The following is a 22,354-nucleotide window of genomic DNA, read 5'->3' as shown; positions in this document are numbered from 1 at the left end:
AAAAAATGTTCATTGAGTTATTTTTGATAATATGTGCAGTAAAGCTCTTTGAAAGATAATGAAGTTGAGAAGTTTTTTTGCAAAAAGTTGAAAGAGAAGTGGTATAAATATCAGAAAAATTAGTAAGAATAATATTTCAGATCTTTCAAAGTTCTAAGACTCGAGGGTAAAAAGAAACTAGATAGGTGATAAAAAGGAAAAGGATAATTTTTGCTAAAAGGCTCCTGGTTTAAGTGATGCAAACAGTAAATTGACTAAACAGATATCATTGTTGTTGTGAACGCTTAATATAGGTGGTATACTTGGTGACATGACGTATATGTATAGAAAAGGGGAAAATTAAGATTATATGTGTCATACACAAAAGATATTTGCTGTGCAAAGTGAGAAAATATTGCATAAGGCTGTTTAAGATTTTAGATAGGAAATAGTGAAAATGTTATGGAGGACAAAAAAAAAAAAAAAAAAAAATTGAATAGGGTCCCTTAGGGAGAAGGCAACCTAATGTCAGAAGGCATTTGTTGATAATTTCAGTGTCGCGTTTGTTGATAATTAAAGCTTTTTTGTTTGTTTGTGGATCTCTTGACAAATATTCACGAAGTAATTTTATTTTCCACTTGGAATAGAAGGTCGAGAAATGAAGTTTCTGATGTCATCTCAACTGATTGTCATATTGAGTAACTTGCTTGCTGTTGTGGTTTCTTTATCCATAAAATATATAATACATAATATGTGTTAAGTGCTTTCCTTCTAACCAGGATGCTAATTGGGATAGTGCGTCCATAAAGTTGGTTTGAGATTATTGACAGCAAACTGTTGTAGGAATTTAATGTGGTGATTTCATTATAGTAGTATCAAACTGGAGAAAAATTAGATGATGGAATAACAGTAATACTTTTCCATTAATCATTTGTGCCAGTAGTGCAGTAGTACAGTGTTACATGGTTTAAAACTGAAAAAGTGAGAAGATGTCATGCATTTCAGCAGGTACTAAAAAAATACTCTTTAAAAATGACTGTGCAGTTACTGTTGAGAAGAAATGAAGTTGTGTGTTTTTAATTCTTGGAAGGTGTGGTAAAACTTACATGTGGGACAGAAAGAGAAAATAATTATAAATGGATATATATTCAAATGCAGGCCTCTATTGGGGAAAAAGAAAAAAAAAAAAAAAACTACCTAAGTGCTGTAGAAATAAAGAACAGATCAGAATGTGAGAGTTTTCAAGGGATTGTTATAGATATAAAAACCCTTTTGAGCACTTTGTCCATTTTTTATGAAATACGTTGTTACTTAAAAGTTGACCACAGGCAGGCATGTTGGCTCATGCTTGTAATTCCAGCACTTTGGAAGGCCGAGGCAGGCGGATTGCTTGGGGTCAGGAGTTCGAGACTATCTTGGTCAACATGGTGAAACCCTATCTCTACTAAAAATACAAAAAAAAATTATCCAGGTATGGTGGCGTGCACCTGTAATCCCAGCTACTTGGGAGGTTGAGGCAGGGGAATTGCTTGAACCAGGGAGGTGGAGGTTGCAGTGAGCCACAATCATGCCACTGCACTCCAGCCTGGGCAACAGAACGAGAACTCCATCCTCCCTCCAAAACACATAAATAAATAAATAAATAAATAAATAAATAAATAAATAAATAAATAAATAAATAAAACAATAAAAAGTTGACCACAGTTTCACTTAATTTTTTCAAATATGGCAGGGATTTTTATTTTCAATTATTTCCATTCTTCTTTTTTAGGTATAAAATCTCTTAAAACCAGGGTTCAAGCATAAGCAAAGTCATGCTAACTTTAAGTGTATCATCTGTTGGTTGCAGTGCTGACAAAACATCTGTCTTCCGAAATAAAATCTCTGATACCAAGTACTTTATACCCCTTTGTTGGTACTAGCTAGAATATCACTGTTTACAATGGACTGTTTCTTTCAGAAGGAATGACACTTTTTTTTTTTTTTTTCCTGACTAGAAAAATTTAGTTTTTAAACTGATATCACATGGAAGTTATCTTTGGGGCGTATGGAGAAATTTTTGTTTATGCATGCCTGGTATGTCAGAGGCTAAAGTATGTCACTTGATTTGAAAAACACATTTGTGAGCCTTCCTTTAATATTGAAGAAGTAAATATATTTTCAATAGTTAGTAGGACAATTATATGCCTTTTGGGTGTATTTTTACCTTTCACTTTTAAGAGAAAAAAGAGACATATCAAGGAAAACTTGTGCTCTGCATAATAAAGAGTTTAGAAGTCATATGCCTGATGTCTTTGTATTGCTTCATTACATTCCATACTGTAATTCTATTGAATTCTGGGAAAAAGCCCAAATCATTTGTACTATAATAAGCAATAATTCTAGTTAACTTTTTATTACTTGCATCTCCTGTCTAGATAGAATATTATGGTTTATCAAATGAGTGCCTCTTGTCCCTGGCTTAAATTGAGATAAAAATTGTTTTGCAGTTTTGTTGTCAAAAACACAAATGAAAATGAGACTAGAACACAATGCCAGGTATTGAGCATTATAGGTCTGATTAATAGGCAGAGGAGAGATTCCGCCAAGTTTTTGTGTCATGGCAAACTCTGTCATAGACATGACCATACAGGGCTTTTGCCCAATTTGAAACCTAATAGAAATACTCTTTATTTCAAGACCATTAAATTCTTTTGAACTTTTTTAAAACAGGAAAAAAACAGTATATGCTTCCCAGAACAAGATGTGCTACAGTTGGGCAATCAAAATATGGATCCAAAGATAAGAGGGATTTGGGTAGGTAATTTTAACAGAAAGTAATGCCTCATATTGACTTAAGTTTTAGAGAAACTGGTGTAAGATTTGGAATGAGTGTTAGGTGGTAAGACTTCAAAAATTTATAATCCGTGTTTCTTTTTTCTAAAGCACCTTGAATTATTTGTAAAGATTGCATAGAAAGGAAAAAATTTTTTGAGGTTCTGTTCTAGAATTCTAGTTATGTCCACCTTGCATGACCACATTAATAGTGGTTTAAACTGTGATAAATAGATCCACTTCTGAATGTGCTTTTATACTTATTGGTAATTCACTTAAGCTAAACAGTTTAGAATTTTATTAATTGAACATTGATACTTTCCCCATGGCCCAAGTAACTTCGTTTAGAAAAAAAAAATAATGCAATAAAACTTGAATCTCTTTTGCCCTAGGCATTTCTGATACATAAAACTATTTTGACAGCTCACAAAAAGTCAAGATGAAGCTTAAAAAATGAGATGCTAAATGGTGTGAAAATTAGTTCCAACTGATAGGTGCAATTAGGTGCTTCAGATTGATTAGATGCATTTCATTAGATGTGAACTATAGAATGATTCATATAACGATGAATTTCCTTAGTTTTGGGTTAGAATGATAGCTATGGATCTTTGCACTTTTGTTGACTAATATGGGATATTAATTTTACTTTTTTTCACAACCAAAATGGAAAAAGTAGTAGAATTAATGACAAAACTCTGGAATGAGTCCCTTACTACTTATTTTCCTTACTTGCCAATGCTGCCGCTATGATTTTAGCAGCTATTATTAAAAACAGAACTAGACCATTTAAAGCTGAGCTGTTTGATACAGCTGCCACTAGTCACACGTGGCAATTAAAATGAAATAATATTGAAATTTTGTTTCTTAGTTGCACTTTAAATGCGCAGTTCTGGTGGCTACCATGTTATCAGTGCAAATAAATGGTATATTTCCATAAGAGAAAGTTCTAATTTACGACACTCTGTTAGAGAATCTGAATTTAACAGTGAGAAAATTGGAAAAATAGGAACATCTGAAGGAAGCTGAGAGCAAGGGAGAATGGGGGAGTGGAGTGGGAAACAATTTACTTTGTTTATGTCTTCTGGCTTTTAACAATTGTTTCAACCTGATTCCTTACTGTGCTGTTTACTCTTTCACTTACTAGAGAAAATTTTGGATAAAGAATATGTTCTCATCTTCTAATTAGGAAGATGACTCACTAATTTTTATCTGTATTCTGTAGTCTAGGTATTAATCTTTATTTCTTTAACAAATATTTATTGATTGTGTAATATGTGTCAAGTACTCTCAATCATGCAGAGTCTTTGTTTACATAGAGGGAAGACAGACAGTATACAATAAACAGTGTCAGATAGTAATAAGCAGTTCATGACGAACAGTGGACCTGGGCATAGACAAAAAAGATGATGGGGGTGTGCTTGTCGGCTTGGCATAGGATAATACGTGATTTTAGGTAGTGTGGAAGAGCTCACAGTTGTACAGATACCTGAGTGAAGTGTGAGCATGAACTCTGTGGCTCTCTGAAAGCTGTGCATCCAGGCCAGGGCCTGATGAAGCAGTGTGTTGGCCCTTGAGATGAGTAGTGAGGACACAGCCTTGTTGAAGCTGAGTGAGTGAGGGTAAGAATGGCAGTATTGTAGTTTCTGATCTCTTGCTGCACATCCTGATGTTCATATTTGCCTTTCTTTCTTAAGGGTATTTCCATTCTTCTGGTGGTCTGGGTTTTTTGTTTGTTTGGTTTTTTTTAAAAATAGCTCTTCTACCAGTCTCCCAAAACAACCATTTGGTTTGTAGATCTGTCAGTTTTGGTATGTAGATTTTTCCCTTCAGTTGCTCTGTTCCTGCTACATACTCTTATTTCAACTCTTCTCAAACTCCTCACTGTCAAACAGTTTTTTTCTGCTTATGTCACTCTCTTACTTAGATATCTTTGCTGACCATAAATATGAACTTGGATTTTTTAAAAAAAGTATTTCCCCTAGGTTTAGCCTGTGTAGATATTTTTCTTTGAATTCATAATCTTTACATATGTAATAGTTTAACTGGATAATGGGCCAACTAGGCTTTTGTCAGCTTACTTAGAAGCCTCAGGTTCAAATAAGATTCACTTACATAATTCACATTCCCATTTAATGTATTTTCATGGGAAAGTGAATTATGAGTTATGAACAATGCATATATTATGTTTGAAGTCTTAATTCATTGATAAGTCGATGAGTGGCATGTATTTTGGAGTTAGCAGAGAAATGTTTGGTAGTTGGTGGTTTTACTCAAATGGTATTTTATTGAAAGTGAAAGATTTAGTAGGATGAGTGTTATGTTTTGGTGTGTATTTCTGACTTTACAGGAAAAGTGTTTTATTTTGGACTTTCTTAAAAATGTAGATTGCTGCTTAGCTGCATTTGTAATATGTGATTTTATACAGTGGTACCCAGCTAACTCTTCCCATGTGTGTGCTACTGAATTGTGTTCATGCTAATGCTAGAGGAAGGGATAGTTAAAAAGAATGTTTTTAGTGTTTTACCAAGGTCTTGCCTTGACACAGATAAGAGAATATTAATAATGCTCTGGCATTGAGATCAAAGTTTTACACAAAGACTAACTTTTTATAACTTACTTTTTACCAGTTAGAAGTTGTTTACAGCCAAGCTTATTCTCTATTTCTTGTAAGCATATGAGACTATCTGAGCGCTAGTTTTTATTACAAAATTGAGAATTCATTGCCTGTTTTAAACAAATTTATTCCACTAAGTCCAGAAGAAGAAGACATTGGATTTAACTACTCTGTTGTAATAACATTTTACTTTTTTAATATTTGGTCTTAAAAATCATATGAATTTGGTGTGTGAGGTATCTTTCAGGATTTCTTTTGATATGTGAGGTGTCTTTCAGGATTGCATGTGAAGACTGTGTATGAAGTATCTTTCAGGATTGAGCTATTTTTCAGGATTGTCATGTTAGAAAATACCCTGTGAAAAGAAGTAGCTTTATGGAGTAATAGGAAGATCATGGAGAAAACTGTTACATTTACAATGAAATTAAAATAATAAATAAACCTCCTCCATTGCTTAAAGGAAAAAGTCCAAGCTTTTCAGGTAAAGACTGTTAGTCTCTGGTCTCAACAAACTTTTCCAGCATTAAAGATTACTTTTCCTCTATACCAGGGATTGGAGGCTTAAATTCCCAGCTAGGGTACAGTTGTGCCTATATTCTGAACCCCTCAGCTATTGGAGATGCTAGGAGAGGCTGGAGTAGCTTGAGCCATTTAGTGTGGCCATTCTGCCACAAGCAGAATGTACCTGTTACACCCGTGTAAGGTACAAGATATAAGGATTCAAGGGCAAGGAAGGTAATATGAATGTGTGTGGCTGGCCAAGGTGGGGGTGGGGGCAAAATGGAGAGTGAATATTCTATTTAAAGAGAGCCGCTACTACTGCTGCTACACTCAGGCTTTGTCATAATGATTATTGCCATGCAGAAATCATGTAATCAGGTCTTCTGATTTTTTTTTTTCTCCTAGAGAATGAGGGAAGAAATAGTCATTGTATACATACAATCTCCTGATCTTTTTCTTTTGCCGTTTCTTCAAAAATTTTAAAACTGCATTGTAAAAAACAAAACCATTTTCAAATATGATTTGTTTCATAAAAAACATTTATGTCTAAGAACATGAAGTAGATGGTGATTCTTGTTAATTTTGCTCTCAGTACCCCTTTACACTCAGAAAAATTATTGAGGACCTCAGAGCTTTTGTGTACGTAAAGTAATCTATATTAGAAATTAAAACTGAGAAAAGCTTAGTCTATTCATATTAAAATATCAATCTGTTATGTTTACATAAATAACATTTTATGAAAAATACATTTTCTGAAACAAAATGGTGAGAAGAGTACATTGCTTTATATCGTTGCAAGTCTTGAATGTCTGTCATGTTAGAGGAGAGCTAGCATCTCCAATGTGCCTCTGAAGGTTTGCATTCTATTGTACTAAGTTGTTTTGGTTGACGTTTGTGAAGAAAATCTAGCTTAACACAAATAATTTAGAAGAGGGAGGAGTATTTTAACTGATCAATCAGATTATAATGGATATTCTTTTTTTTTTGGGGACAGAGTCTCTGCCACCCAGGCTGGAGTGCAGCGACATGATCTTGGCTCACTGCAACCTCTACCTCCTGGCTTTAAGCAATTCTTCTGCCTCAGCCTCGTTAGTAGCTGGGACTACAGGTGCTACCACGCCTGGCTAATTTTTTGTATTTTTAGTGGAGAAGGGGTTTCACCATGTTGGCCAGGCTGGTCAATCTCGAATTCCAACCTTGGGATCCTCCTGCCTTGGCCTCCCAAAGTGCTGGGATTACAGGCAACAGCTAACGCACCTGGCCAATAATGGATATTCCTTTTAGTGCGATACCCAAACTTAACAAATGGTAATTTCATAAAAATTCGTTGCAATGTGGAATTCAAAATCACATCATTATTCTCTGGTGGTATCAATGACCTTTTCATATTATGTTGCATTAAAATCCATTAATGTTTCCTGCTTCTTGAATGGATCTTTTAGTCATGCATGATTTTGTAACACTGCATTGGTAATTTGAAGATACTTCTTTTTAAATGCTTGAAGAATATCTACTATAAGAAAAAGTTGCATTTGTTACTCTCACCACTCATAGACAAGCCTTTAAGTATTGAGAAGATACCAAGCTCACGGTGATAGAAACAAGTTTTCAAAGTTTAGATTTTTGCTTGAAAATTCTATATTAATCATTGTCAACAAATACATTTGTTTTTCTTAAAGCGACAGGCTCACTTTTTTTTAAGACAACATCTGCTAAATTCCAGAGTCAGAATAATTCTAGTTTGTAGTTTGTTCTTTTAAATAAAAATCACATTCCATGAAAAAATCAGTATAGCTTATAACTCATTTTGCAGTAGTGTATTTTCTTTAGCAATGCACTAGTGTATTTTCTGGATATAGGGCAGAAGTACTTCTTATGTTAGAATTAAACACAAAGCAAGGTTTGAGATTTAATAAAATTAGGTTTAGTCTTTTCTTCAAGAACGTAATTGTAAAAGAAACTGGCTTGGCCCCTTAATTTAAAACAGTGAGTGCGCGTATTTGTGGCTAATACGGTGAATCACATAACTTGGTGCTGCTGCCTTGATTTGTGCAAAGATGCAGCAGTTTTATTCACTATTGTTTTGCATCATTGGTGCAAATGTGACTACGGTACAAAAGACAGACAATATCTGAGTATTATTACATTTTTAATTTAAGGACCTTCCTCTCTTTTTTCAGAGGGGCCCTGGAGACCCCAAGGATCAATGGATTATATTTGAAGAACTGCTAGGAAGGCAGAAAGACCACTTTGGATTTAAGAGTTAGAATTAAATTTTGAAGCCTATGTACCATTCTGTCTTCTTAAGATGTGCCTCATTTCTCAGAACTTCAGTTATCTTATTTATAAAATAGGTTGGAGGAGGGGAACCCATCTTGTTCCTTTGCTTTTTGTTGCTTGAATTACAATTGATAAATTAGGAAAAGCTGTAAGTGGTTGCTACTTTTAAATTAGTTTCAGCTGTAGCCCATATGTTTTACTTGTCATGGTACAGTAAACATTCTAGATGTTTTCAAATAAGGAATTTAATACAAGGGATTAGGTTCTTTGAAGAATCACTGGAAGGTCTGGAGGAAAGTTCTAGCTCAGCCTTGTGAAATGACTCCTACATCACAGCAGGAGTGCCCGGTCAGGGAAGCTGCTACTTCTGTCACAATTAGGAAAGCTGCCTCTAGGACTGCTGAGTTCAAGAACATACTTCATAGTTGCAGCCCAGGAAACAGGAAGCCAGGATTAGGTAATTGCCAGTGAGCTCTATCTAGATATTGGAATGCAAAGTCTAGTTGCCACTTCTGTTCCATCTCTTGACATTCCTAAAGCTGGAAATTGGAGCCTGGAATACTGCTGTGGAACAACTTAAATCTTTTCAAGAACATTAGAGAAAACAGCCAAAGGCAGCAGATGCCCCCCACCTTCTGCCTTCCAAATCTCATGTTAGTGCATCCTAATGGATGTAGCCTAAATTTCATCCAAAACCCTAACTGCCAGGGAATAAAGAAGATAGTTTTTGTTTGTTTGTTTTTTAAAAGAACTGTTTAGTTACTATAGTTGAAGAAAGGAAACTTAGAATGAGATAATGGAATCTGACTGCCAGTCACATATCTAAAACCTGTTTTTCTCCTTCTCTGTGATTTTCAAATTGCTTTTGCTTTTCATTATCCTGTCTTATCTAAGTTTTGGCCATTTTAATAACTGAGATAGCTTTCACTTTTATGAGACATCTTATACCTTTTTAGTCCTTGCTGCTGCTTCATCAATATTTACGCTCAACTGTCCAGTTCCAGGTTACACTCCTCTTTTCCTGTAGTCTGAGTGGACTTGGATTTTGTAGCCATACTTAAAACCTTTGGCCTGCTGTTGTCTGTAAAGTGATTGACCGTTTCGATTTCTGTGCTATATAAATCTTTCACATTTTACTTGCTTGAATTTTTTTGGGGCCCTACTTCATACATTTTTGTGGGATTTTATTATACTCTCTAAAGACATTGTAAAATACACCACCACTTCCTTCCATGATCAGCTATTCTTTTTAATATTTTAAATCTTACAGGCTACTGTTTGGAGGACGTGTGGATAAAAATAGAAGTAGACTCTGGAAACCATCAATATACATTACTTTTTTTCATTAAATATATAATATGGTTTTCTGGCATCTATATAAAACTGTTTAGCCAGATGGTAAAATAAAGACACCTTATCTTCCATCCTCTATCCTGTTTTTTTTTTTTTCCTCTTCTAAAATTGTATGATTACAAAAGAAAATATTTTTAACATGTCTAAAATACACCAGCCTGGGCAACAAGCAAAACCTTCTATTTATAAAAGATTAAAAAGAAAATCAGCCAAGTGGTGCATGCCTGTAGTCCTAGCTACTCTGGAGGTTAGGGCCGGAGGATCACTGGAGCTCAGGAGTTTGAGATTGCGGTGAGCTATGATCATGACACTGCCCTCCAGCCTGGGTGATAGGCTTTTAGAAACCTTGTATTTAAAAAATAAAGAAAATTTAAATTACACATAAGTAAAATGAAGGCAAAACATGTCCAAAATACAAATAAGCATAATCCCAACCATGCAAAGATAATAACAGATAGTTTCTCTTTCTGATCATATTGTTTTATAACCTGTTACCACTTCCCTACTTAACAATATACTGTGGTTCTATCGTTGTTTAAATGATAATGGGAATATTTATCATTGGCATCTTCTGGGTTAAGGAAATTTGCCAATGTATTTTGGGAAATTGGATTAAAAGTCTTTTTGAAGGCGGTATTGTAACCTTTATTCTTTGGGAAAAAGAATTAAGACTCATAGCATCAAGGCTATTATCTTTTTTTAGGAGAGGGCTAGTTTCATTCAGTTGTATCTTCATTTTTGTGAAGTGAGAATCTTGTTTTAAATTAAAAGGATTGCATGCTTATTAAATAATTCAGATGTATAGACGTGTTTAAATAGAAAGTGAAAGATCCTTATACTTCCTCCTCCTATAACTCCTTTCCTCAGGGTTAACCACTGTTAATAGTTTGGCACATTCTTCCAGAATTTAAAAAATGTATACATCTGTGGTCAGTTTCTGAAACATCGATTTTTGAGGGCTCATTGTTAATTATTATAATTTGATAATGTCTAGACAGTAGTAGTAGAGACAGAATGTAATGTGTATGTGATTGGGTTAACCTCAGAAAGCAGAAATGTAAATGTTTAATTGCATTGATTTCAACTTTTGTTGATAAATGTTCTCAGCAGTCTTTCTGCTTATTAGCTTTTAATAAGAGACCTCACAGTAAATACACAGATTCTTTTGCAGTGAAATATATTTCTACTTACTGCTTTAGGTATATTTTATTGAAAAGAACATTGAGTTACCGAGTATAACCAGTTAAAAATGTGTTTCCATTTATTTTTAGATAGGCTTTTAGAAATATAAAATTAGTTGATACTGACTGGTTTAAAGAGTTTATTGGGTGTAAAATCTCCATAATAAGAATTACCTTTCATTTTGTTTTACTTTTAATTTTGAGAAAGATAGTTTTGCTTTTCAGATGTGATTGATCTCACTGGAGATGATAAAGATGATCTTCAGAGAGCAATTGCCTTGAGTTTGGCCGAATCAAACAGGGCATTCAGGGAGACTGGAATAACTGATGAGGAACAAGCCATTAGCAGGTAAAAACATAATTTGTATACAGCAGATATAAGTACTTTTAAAATAGAATTGGCTTGAATTAATTTTAAGAGGTAATAAGATATACTTTGTTACTCTAAATTAGTAGTATTCTTGTGTATTTTTACATTTTATGTAACCAAAAGCTTCATATTTAGTTTTGATTGCAATTGGATTTAGATTTTTTAAGATTTTGGGTTGGTGTGATGAGGGATTACATTTAGGTGCATATTTTAATATTTCTTTCATTTTTTTCCTTCTCCTAGTCTCTTTTGGATACGCTGTCCAATTTACAACAACTTATAGCAAGGGTCAGCATCCTTTTTTTGTAAAGTGCTAATAGTAAATACTTTTGGCTTTATTGGCTATAGGGTTTCTGTTATAGCTATTCAGCTCTGGTGTTGTAATGCAAAAGTAGCCATAGCTAATACATAATATAACGAGCTTGGCTGTGTCCTAATAAATCTTGATTTACAAAGACAGGCAGCCAGTTGGATTTGTCCCCTTGGCTGTGCTTTGCAGACATCTGATCTATAGTATGGTCATATGCTTATATATATTTTTCAAAGAAATGGGCAGGGCTCCAGGATGTGTGCTAGAATGCAGTTTTTTATTTAATAACCAAAATGTTTTAATTTGAAACAGTTTGATTCATCTAAGGACTAAATATACACCTTTGATTTTTATAATAGCTCTAAAAAATGTTGGTTTTAAAAAGCCATTACATTATAACTAACTGTAATCCTCTAAACAACTATTTGAAGGCAGTGGTAACTCTGTTACTAAAGAAGAAATTTAGCTTGTAAGAGGTCAAATGCTTTTTCTAAAGGTATACAACTCAAATTTATCTTATGACTATATTTTTTTTCCCTGTAACATAGTTCTTTGGTAGCAGAATGTACCAGATTTCTCAGGTATTTCTCCTGGCACAATATCAATAGGATATTTCTTTTCAAATAATCAGAGATTTCTGTATGATAGGAAATGTTTCAAAATGCTGTTTAGCAAATGCACATAATTTTTTTTGTCTTAGTGAGACTGTTAATGTGTCTCAATGTTACTTTGGAAACTACTTTGTAAGACATTATATCATGTAAAGACTTAATTAAAATCTGCTGTTCCCCTCATTAGTTGTGGCTAATATTTGTTGCTAGGAATTTTAAATGAAAACCAAAAAAAAATAAAATAAAAAGTTAGGTTTATTTTTTGAAGTATTTGAGAAATTATATGAATTGGGCTTTTCCTTTTTAAAACATGTATTGCAATGCATCATTATCTTGAATAATTATAAAACTTGACAGTACTTAAACTTTGATAAATATTTTAAATACAAAACATGTGAATTGGATTTCATATGTAAGGGGCATGATTTATGTGAAAAGGGTTATAAAAAGAATGTATACTTGATACAAATATTATTTTAAAAATTATGTTTTTTATATGAGCATATGAATATAAAATGTCTGTGAGCTTATATCCCAGTATCAATAGTTTGATTGTTTTCTAATTAAAACAACATGTACTAATTATATAATAAAAGTAAAATAAAAAGGGATGAAGGCTGTTCCTAATTTGATATTCAGCTCAATGTATATGTTATGTATTGTTTAGGATAGTTGTTTTTATCCAAATTGGCAAAAGAAAATATCTTCGGATAATGCTTTCTTTTTTTTCATTCTAGGTCTTTTGCATTTTAATATAATTTAAAAATAGTAAACAGTAAATATTGTAGATGACATAGAGATTTGTCATAGTGTAACTTGCCATAAAATTATACTCTCTAGAAGTAGAAGAGCCATTTTAATTATGTGTAAATTCAATAACCCACAATGAACAAAGGAGTGTTCAATGCGAAATATGCATTGAATAAACATGTATGTAAATCATGTTGTGTTAGAAAAAGAGGATGTGGAGAGTTCTAGGTAAACATTATCAGAGATACATTTGCTCTTATGGGTTTATTAAGGTGTAGAACTCTAAATTCAAAAGAGCAAATGATGCATTTTAAAGGAAGACATTTATGTATTATGCCTCAAAGTAAATTAACTCCTCCTTCATTACTGAAGTTCATATAGGGAAAATTTTTGCAAATAAAATTCCAAAATTATTTGCTTATTATATTTTAGAAGACATAATTTAATGTGAAGTTACACATTTAGAATACCGCCTTATATGTATTAGATGACACAAAGCCTATCTTTTTACATCTTAGAATCCTGTGTTTAGGCATTTCTAAATTTCATGGTTGAAATTTCTTAAGAAGAACGTTTTGAAAGTATTTCTTAATATACTTTTTAGTGTCAGTATTGGCTGTATTTATTTTCTCTTGATTATCATTGCCAGGACACAAGTGGAGTCTGTACAGTTGAAATTTGTTACTAAACTACATTGTGACTGGTGTCTGTCTAGGGCATATTTATTGTGCAAATGCCTTGCCTCATAAAATAACATTGAAGTGCCTCATTAGAAGATAGTGCTAAGTTTTCTAGTTAAAATTGTTACTAAGAACATGCACCTTCAACTATTTGAAGAAATGGTAGACTACAGAGTCTCTTTTTTCTTTATTCTGTGTTTCAGCTAGTTATTTCTTGTTATCTTCAGCTTGGAGTTGCCATTGGGGAAAGAAAGAACGATCATGTCCAGGAATAGTCAGGGTGGATTTCTGAATTTTTAAAGTAGTTCTGTATAACTCCTTTTTAAAAAAATCCTTATCATTACTGAGGAAGCAGCTGTGAAGGGGAACTGCTTAAAGATGGTGCATGAAACAGGAGTGGATGAGGGAGGCAGATTTAGAAATCTTTTAAAATTGATATTTGAGGAGGATTTCAGTGCTCAATATACCAGATACTTGTGGATGCTAAGGAGCATGGAAGGGCCATCGAATAACCATCATCCCAATTTTGAGTGGCTTTTATGATAGAAGGTGCATTATGTCAGATTATAGATGGTCTGGAGAAGTAAGAAATATGAAATCGATTAGTTTTAAGGGCTACAAGGTTGTGGCTATCAGTGACTGATGAACAGCAATAGCGTAACTTGAAAAAGTATCAGCAACAGTGAGGTACCACTGATATCCTCAGGAAGAAGGATCAACTGGTCAGTGTTGTCAGTCTGTCCATGTGGCACAGGAGTCACATCCCATGCAATGTGAGCTCCCTTACTGCAAGATACACAAGTCAACTTTTGATAGGAGTCACATGTCTGATAAGCAGTGGTAGCCTCTGTATTAGAAACATAGAGTTCCTTAATTTGTACTTTTTATATGATTCCATTTTGGGTATCATAATTGTGGATGTGATTCCATTTTTGGTATTATGATTGTGGATGTGGTGGTGATCTGGGTGGTGCAAATGATCAAAAGCTTTATTCTTTTCATCTCGAAGAACACATTAGAGCTCTCATACATCACAGTGGCTAGAATTGAAAAGACTGATGGGAAGTGATGTCAGCAGATGGCTGACTAGAGTTGCTTGGCACTCATCCCCTTCACAAAAAGGAATCAAAACAACAGGTAAGTTTATTTTGTTTGGAGTGACTGAGGAAATGGACTGGAGAGCACCAGGGGAACAGCAAAGTCCCCATGGAGCATAGAGTCAAGAATTGCTCCATAGAGAGGAGAGCAGAGCATCCTGCCTCTGCCATACTATCTCCCCTGCCAGGATCAAATCAGAGCCAGGGGGTTCCTCTTCTTATAGAAGGAAGGTAACCTGGGAATCATCAGACCTCATCGTCACCACGGATGCCAGCAGTCACTGCTACAGGAGAGTTCCCCAGTCCTCAACAGCCCCAGGTCCAGCATAAACAGTTGCTAAAAGCACATGTGGCTGCATTTCCCCAGAGCAGGAACCCCTTTGACACCCCTTACCCCTGCGACCCAAGCAGCTAAGGAATGGTGCAACTGTGAAACCAAGCCCATATCTGGAGTGCATTCTGACTTGGAGGCCAGTAGCCACCCTGTATCCCAGAGGCATTGCTTTCATTCCACAAAGTTCACACAAGTGCCTCTAGTACTAGTATCGTGGCTACTTGGAGCCTGGGCTCAAAGGCACTACTGAGACCCTGATACTGTACCTAAACCCACAAGGCTCGCTATTACCCAGGGAAGCAGGTAGGCCTGCATGGCAGGGCAGCCCCATGCAGCCACCAGGCTAGTGTACACTTGTCCCTGGCTCAGTAGCTGGCCTGAAGGTGGCCCAGTCCCAAGGGAGAGAATAGCATACAGCCAGTGGGCTTGCATGAACTTGCTCCCAGCTTGAACATCTGGCCCGGAGGTTGTCTGCCTGTACTTACCGTTGGAGGATTCTGCACAGCTGCTGGGCCACAATTGCCTGCCCTTAGTCCCATAGCTGGCTTGGAGGCACTCTATCCACAGCCCACCCCTACATCACCAGTCATGCACAGCCTTCAGTCCCACGTGCATCTATCCCTGGCCTGACAGCCCAGCAGTAACCCTGACATTCATGAGAGACTATCCTACAACCTTCTGGCCTGCTACATCAGCATGTGACTGGCCAGAAACCAGTCTGGCGCCCCCAACTCCAGAAAGTCCATGCCATTACAATCATGGTCTCCTGCATACCAGATAAGATAATCACAGACATTGCAGGTGAGGATTCTAGCTGAAGAATCTGCATGGAGACCACACTGCTGAGTCCACCCTGAACCAAAGCCAGAACACCATTTCCAATCAGTACCCTAGGACACATCAACAGGAAAAAACCTCTGCCTATGAAAGCTACTCTTTGAAATGGGAAAAAGCAGTTGTCCATTAGATGCGCAGATACCAACATAGAGACAGAATCATGAAAAAGCAAGGAAACCTGGCACCCTCAAACCTGGCGTCCAAACCTGGCACCACAATATATCTTCAGTAAAAGAATCCAAAGAATATGAAATGCATGAAAAATATTTCAAAATGATAATTCTAAATTCTTGAGTTGAAAGAGAATACAACAATTTAATGAAATTAAGAAAACAGTGCATGAACTGAGGGAGAAATTGGACAAAGAGATAGCTATTACAGGAGGAGCCAAACAGAAATCTTGGAGCTTGAGGAATTCAGTGAATGAAATTTAAAAAATAAATATAATTGAGACCCATAGTAATAGACCAGAACAAGCTGAGTAGTGCATTTCTGAATGTGAAGACAGATCTTTTCAAATAAAACAGTCAGAGGAAGAAAAAAAAAAATAACAGAATGAAGAAATAGGACTTCCTAACCATTAAGCAAACCTCAGTTCATATTATGGGAGTTCCAGAGAAAGAAGAAGAAAGGCATAGACTACCCATTTGGTTAAATAAGTTGTTTGTGTCTTTCTTCACTTCTTGGGAGAAAGTCTTGACAAGTTATGGACATCTAGGAATGCAAAGAGATCCCCAATAAAATTCAGCCCCCCAGAATCCTCTCAAAGGCACACAATTCTAAAAGCTATAAGACACAAACTTTGGATCACATATACAGGAATTCCCATTAGACTATCAGAAGATTTCTCAGCAGAAAACTGTATAAGACAGGAGGGAGTGGGATGACATAGTCACAGTGCTGTGAAAAACAAAACAAAACTGTCAACCAAGAATATATCCGACAATGTTACGCTTAAGAAATGAAAAAGAAATAAAGACCTTCCCAGACAAGCAAAAGGTGATAGAATTCATTACCACTAGACTGGTCTTACAAAACACTTAAAGGAAATAATAGGAAATGAAAGAATGATTAATGTAATGAAAATGTGAAAATACAAAACTCATCAATATAGATAAATCCATAGTCATATTCAGAATACCTCAGTGCTATAATGGTGCTTTGTAATTCCTTCAAGTCCTCTAGTATGATGGTTTAAAATTAAAAAGATCAGAAACATCAACAGCTACAATTAGTGGCTAAGGAACTCATAAAAGATAAAGATGTAAATTATAGCATTCAAAACACAAATTGTGGTGGGGAAAAAGTCTAGATTATTTTTGTGTGACCAAAGTTGAGTTGTTATTAGCTTAAAACAGTCTGTTGTAACTATAAAACTCTTTTTTTTTAAAAAAAAAAAAAAAAAAAAAAAAAAAAAAAAAGATGGGGTTTCACCGTGTTGGTCAGGCTGGTCTTGAACTCCCTACCTCAGGTGATCCGCCCGGCCTGTAAAAGTCTTTATGTTAGCTCTGTGGTAACCACAAGAAAAATTATAGGAGATAGGCAAACGAGAAAGGAAACAAAGCTTAGCGTTGTAGAAAATCACAGAACCCCATTAGTAAACAAGAGGGAAGGACACAAACAAAGGATCTTCAAAATAATGAGAAAACAAAATAGCATGAGTGAATTATTACCGATCAATAGTAACCTTGAATGTAAGTGGATTAAATTCCCCAATTAAAAAAATACAGAGCAGCTGGATGGATTAAAAAAAAGATCCAACTATATGTTGCCTATAAGAGACACACCTCATCATCATTAAATATAAACACAGAGTGAAAGTGAAGGGATGGACAAGTATATTCCATGCAGATGCAAACCAAAAGTGAGAAGTAGCCATACTTCTAGATACAGTAGACTTTAAGTCAAAAACTGTAAAAAGAGACAAAGTCATTAATAATAAAAGGATCAATTCACCAAGAAGTAAAACTGTAAATACATGAGCACCAAACACCAGAGCATCCAAATATAGAAAGCAAATATTATTAGATTTAAAGGGGGAAATAGCCTACAATACAACAATGGTAGGAACTTCAGTGCCCCCCTTTTAACAGTAGACAAATGATCTAGAAATATGAGACTTAAACTACACCATAGACATTTATGGAACATTTTCTCTAACAGCTACAGAATACACATTCTTCTCAACTGCACATGGAGTATTGTCCAGTAAAGAACACATGTTAGAGATGATATCAAGTATTTTACTGGATCACAACTGTATAAAACTAAAAATCAACAACAGGAAAAAGTTTATAAACCAACAAATACATGGAAGTTAATATGCACCTTAATAACCATAGGGTCAGTGAAGAAATTAAAAGGGTAATTAGAAAGTTTCCTGGGACAAAGGAGCATGGAAACATATTGTACCAAAACCAGTGGGACACAGTGAAACCTGTTCTAAGTGAGAAGTTCATGGCAATAAATGCCTGCATCAGAAACGAAGAAAGATTTCTAATAAGCAGCTTAACTGTGCGACTCAAGAAACTTGAAAAGCAAGAACAAGCTAAACGCAAAATTGGTAGGACGGAAATAATAAAGCTTAGAGCAGAAGTAAACAAATAGAGACCAAAAAAGCAATTCAGAAGGTCATTGAAATATTTTTTTGGAAAGATAAGCAGACTCAACAAACTTTTCGCTAGACTAAGGAAAAAAAAGGCTCAAGTAAATAAAACTAGACATGAAAAGTGAAACATTACAAATAATCAGAATTAGAGGATCACAAGAGACAATTATGAACAACCGTGTACTAGCAAAATTCTAGAATATGGAAGAAATGGATAAATTCTTGAACACATACAACCTACCAAGATTAAACTGGGAAGAAATGGAAAATCTGAGCAGACCATAATGAGTAAGAGAATTAAATAAATATTAAAGTCTGACATAAAAAAAGCCCAGTTTCTGATGGCTACACTGCTGAAGTCTATCAAACATTTAAAGAACAACTAATATTCTCAAACTATTCCAGAAAATTGAAGAGGAGGGAATACTTCCAAATTCATTTTATTAAGCCAGCATTACCCTTATTCAAAACTAGACAAAGACATAACAAAAAGAAAACTACACGCCACTATCCTGATGTACCTTGATTCAGAAATTCTCAACAAGATTTAGCAAACTAAATTCAACAGCATATTAAAAACATTACCCACTGTGATCAGGTAAGATTCATCCCAGAGATGCAGGGGTTTTCCAGCGTAGACAAATCAATAAATGGGATATATCACATTAACAAAGAGAACAAAAACCATGTAATTTCAGTAGATACCGAAAAAGCACATTTCAAAGTTTAACATCCTTTCATGATAAAAACTCTCAAAATAGATATAGAAAGTATGTACCTCAACACAGTAAAGCCCATAGTTGACAAACTGACAACTGGTCATATACTGAATGGAGAAGAAATGAAAGCTTTTCCTAAGATCAGGAACCTAACAGAGGTGCACACTTCGACCAGTCTTATTCAGCATAGTACTGGAAGTCTTACAGCAGTTAGGCAAGAAAAAGAAATAAAGACATCCAAATTAGAAAGGAGAAAGTAAAATTGTCTCTGCAGATGATATGATATTAAATATAGAAAACCCTAAAAAGTTCACACAAAAAACTGCTAGAACTAATAAATGAGTTCAGTAAAGTTGTAGGACACAAATTAGCATAACAAATCAGCACTTATATGTTAATGTTAATTACTTGAAAAATTAAAAAAAAATTCCATTTACAATAGCTACAAAAAATTAAGATACCTAAGAATAAGCTTAACCAATGAGATAAAAGATCTATACAATGAAAACTATAAAACATTGAGGAAAGAAATAGGAGACACAAACAAATGGAAATATATAAATATATATGTGTGTGTGTGTGTGTGTGTGTGTATATATATATATATATATATGTCCATGGATTAGAAGAACTAATATTACTAGAATAGCCATACTACCTAACGTGATCTCCAGATTTAATGCAGTCCATATCAAAATTCCAGTGACCTTCAGAGAATTAGACAATCCTAAAAATTCATATGGAACCACAAAAGTGCCCAAATAGCCAAAGCAGGCCTGAGCAGAAAGAACAAAAGCTGGAGGCATCATTACCTGACTTCCAAATATATTGCTAGAATATGGTAATGAAAAAAATGATATTGGTATAAAAACAGGCACATAGATCAGTGGATCAGAATAGAGAGCCCAGAAATGGACACACCTACAGCCAACTGATTTTTGACAAAAACTATTCAAGACCTGGAATAAATCTAAGATACAAGAACTTCCATGAAGAAAATGATTAAATATCATTAAGACACGTTAAAGAATACATAAATATTTGGAAACATATGCAGTTTTATGAATTAGAAGACTGACATTGTCAAACTGGTCAGTTCTTCTTAAATTGATTTATGAGTTTAGTTTGATCCCAATTAAAATACCATTAGTTTTGTTTTTGCTTTTTAAGGAAATCAACAGATGTTTCACTCCTTTCTTTTTTTCCTTCTGGTTGATCTGTATAGCTTAAAGTATATGCATGTTTTTCAGTGAGTGTAATACTTCCCAAAAAGGAGCTTAGGTGAGCTAAAGTAGTATATTTTTAACATCATTGCTATAGGGAGTTTAACAACACAAAACAAGATAAAATAATAGCACCCTCTCACCTCCCCCAAAGAAAACCACTGTGTAATAAAATTTGATGAAAACGTAAACATCTACGATATGTAAGTGCTTTAAACATTAAGTGTAGTGTGTGGAAGGAAAAGAGGCAGCAAGACATTTTGTCGTCTTTTTGTATTGCTTAATGCCAAGGTCATGACCAATGTTGAGAAGATAAAGCAAGGTGGCAGGTCAGGCTGGGTTTTGGTTCGTGGCTTATGAGTTTACCCTTCAACATGCCACATTTTGTTACAGGCTATATCTGAGCTCTTTGAGATTTGCTTGTATTTTATTTTTATTATTATTTTTACCTCTACCAGTGGGTAATACCTGAATTTTGGCTATTACATGCCTTATACTTAAGAGCATGGGTAGCATCATTGATAAGGCCAGGGGAGGAATGCTTATGCAGGATTTTGCTTTACAAAAGTTTGGATTTATGGTGCCTGTACTAGATTATATAAAGGGATGAGGTGTAGCAATAGAGCAGTATATGGGCTAGAGGTTGTTTTTTGCAATCAGTCAATTCATAACCAACCAAGTCAATAACCAACCAAGAAGTAGCAGCATGTAATATCTTAATCATCCATTTACTTTAAAAACTTGTTTTGCCCCCGTTTATAATGTTTGCTCTAGAGGTATGGCATATTATTGTTTCTACTTTCAGACACTGATTGGAGACACTGGTTGATATTTTTGGTGCAATGATAAGTGTGTTTATAAAGGTCTTTAGGAACCAAGAGGAGATGGTAGGAGGAGACCTACTGAGGCATTTTAAAACTCTGGTGATAAAATTTTGTTTCAATTCAGGGAATCATGAAATTATGGCATTCCCCTTTTACCTGCCATCTTTTTTAGCACCATAATTCTACCATGTGGTATGGTTAGGATGTATTATAATAAATCTATTTCTTTAAAACCCATACTTTTGTTAAAATTAATGATGATATCTACCATATGACTGAATTGAGCTACTTAGGAAATGGTTATTATCTTTAAATCTTAGGTGACTTTGAGGAGCAATGAGCAATTATATGCATCTCTGAAACCTTAGTCAAAGTTGTTACAGTTTGTACCTCATTTGACTGCTGTAAAGAAAGTTAAATAGGAATGCTGGGAAGATGTTGTCTTGGTTTGCATCCTTAACTTTCTTGCCTTTCTAACTTCCTTTATGGAATAGTGTGACAAATGGTGCAGGCAGATTGCTTGCTCATAGAAAGTACCTTTGAGGCCACACATTCCTGCAAGTCCTGTGTAGGGAGAGAGGAGGCAAAGGAACTAAAAAGCTTACATTATCTCGATATATTAATGTGATGTTTACATTACATATTTTGTATGTAAACATAGGAATCAAGTGGTGTATATTTTTTGCTAGAGCAGAAGAGGGGCATAAAGCAATTGAGTGTACTTAAAACATTTTGAAAGACATTCTGGGATTTAGTATCTTAGCCCAGATCTGGAATATGAAGAGTATACTCAGGGTGTATTGTGCAGAAGTCACATGTCCTCAAATTTTCTGTAACTAATGTATATTTGAGTCATTTCCCGCTTACTGTGATATGTATGATCTGCTCTGTTGCCATTACTAAGAAGGATTTGTTTCTTGTTATCATTAAAAGTTAAATATAATGATTGATATTTATCTGCTGTAGATACAGGATTACGTCTGGTTCTTTTAGACTTTTGACCAGTTTATATTTTAGAATATGCTGTAGAATTCTCTTTTTAAATAATTATTGTCTACCTGCCATGGTACTAGTCTATTACTGGGTGCCTCTTCTATCTCCTACATAGATATCACTGGTACTAAATTTTTTTATGTTATTGTTTTTATCTGCCTTTCCCAGAACTTACTCCATGTGTTACTCTATTTATTTTTGATTTCCAAGATGTGAATAAGTTTGCTCTATCTAAACTTCTAAATATGCATGTATATTACAAAAGGAACAAAATTT

The 22,354-nt window shown here is 34.7% G+C and overlaps 1 protein-coding gene across 12 annotated transcripts in view; it reads left to right on the top strand.

The window, feature by feature from the left end:
- The window catches only part of USP25 (ubiquitin specific peptidase 25), a 139,582-nt gene that overhangs the window by 34,345 nt on the left and 82,883 nt on the right, over nt 1-22,354 (top strand). For 6 of the 12 annotated variants that reach the window (XM_017539777.2, XM_017539755.2, XM_017539736.2 and 3 more), the window contains exon 4: nt 10,948-11,071. The exons of 2 other annotated variants lie outside the window; for them this stretch is intronic. In XM_017539777.2, the coding sequence (XP_017395266.1) occupies nt 10,948-11,071 (124 nt within the window). Of the gene's footprint in view, nt 1-2,691; nt 2,776-10,947; nt 11,072-22,354 lie in introns of all 12 variants that reach the window. 4 more of the 12 variants (XM_017539766.2, XM_017539748.2, XM_017539728.2 and 1 more) reach the window with 1 other exon arrangement.

The sequence above is a fragment of the Cebus imitator genome, unplaced genomic scaffold (genome assembly GCF_001604975.1).
Source record: "Cebus imitator isolate Cc_AM_T3 unplaced genomic scaffold, Cebus_imitator-1.0 Scaffold7, whole genome shotgun sequence".
Classification (NCBI taxonomy): Eukaryota; Metazoa; Chordata; class Mammalia; order Primates; family Cebidae; genus Cebus; species Cebus imitator.
This window is presented reverse-complemented; position numbering and strand designations above follow the sequence as displayed.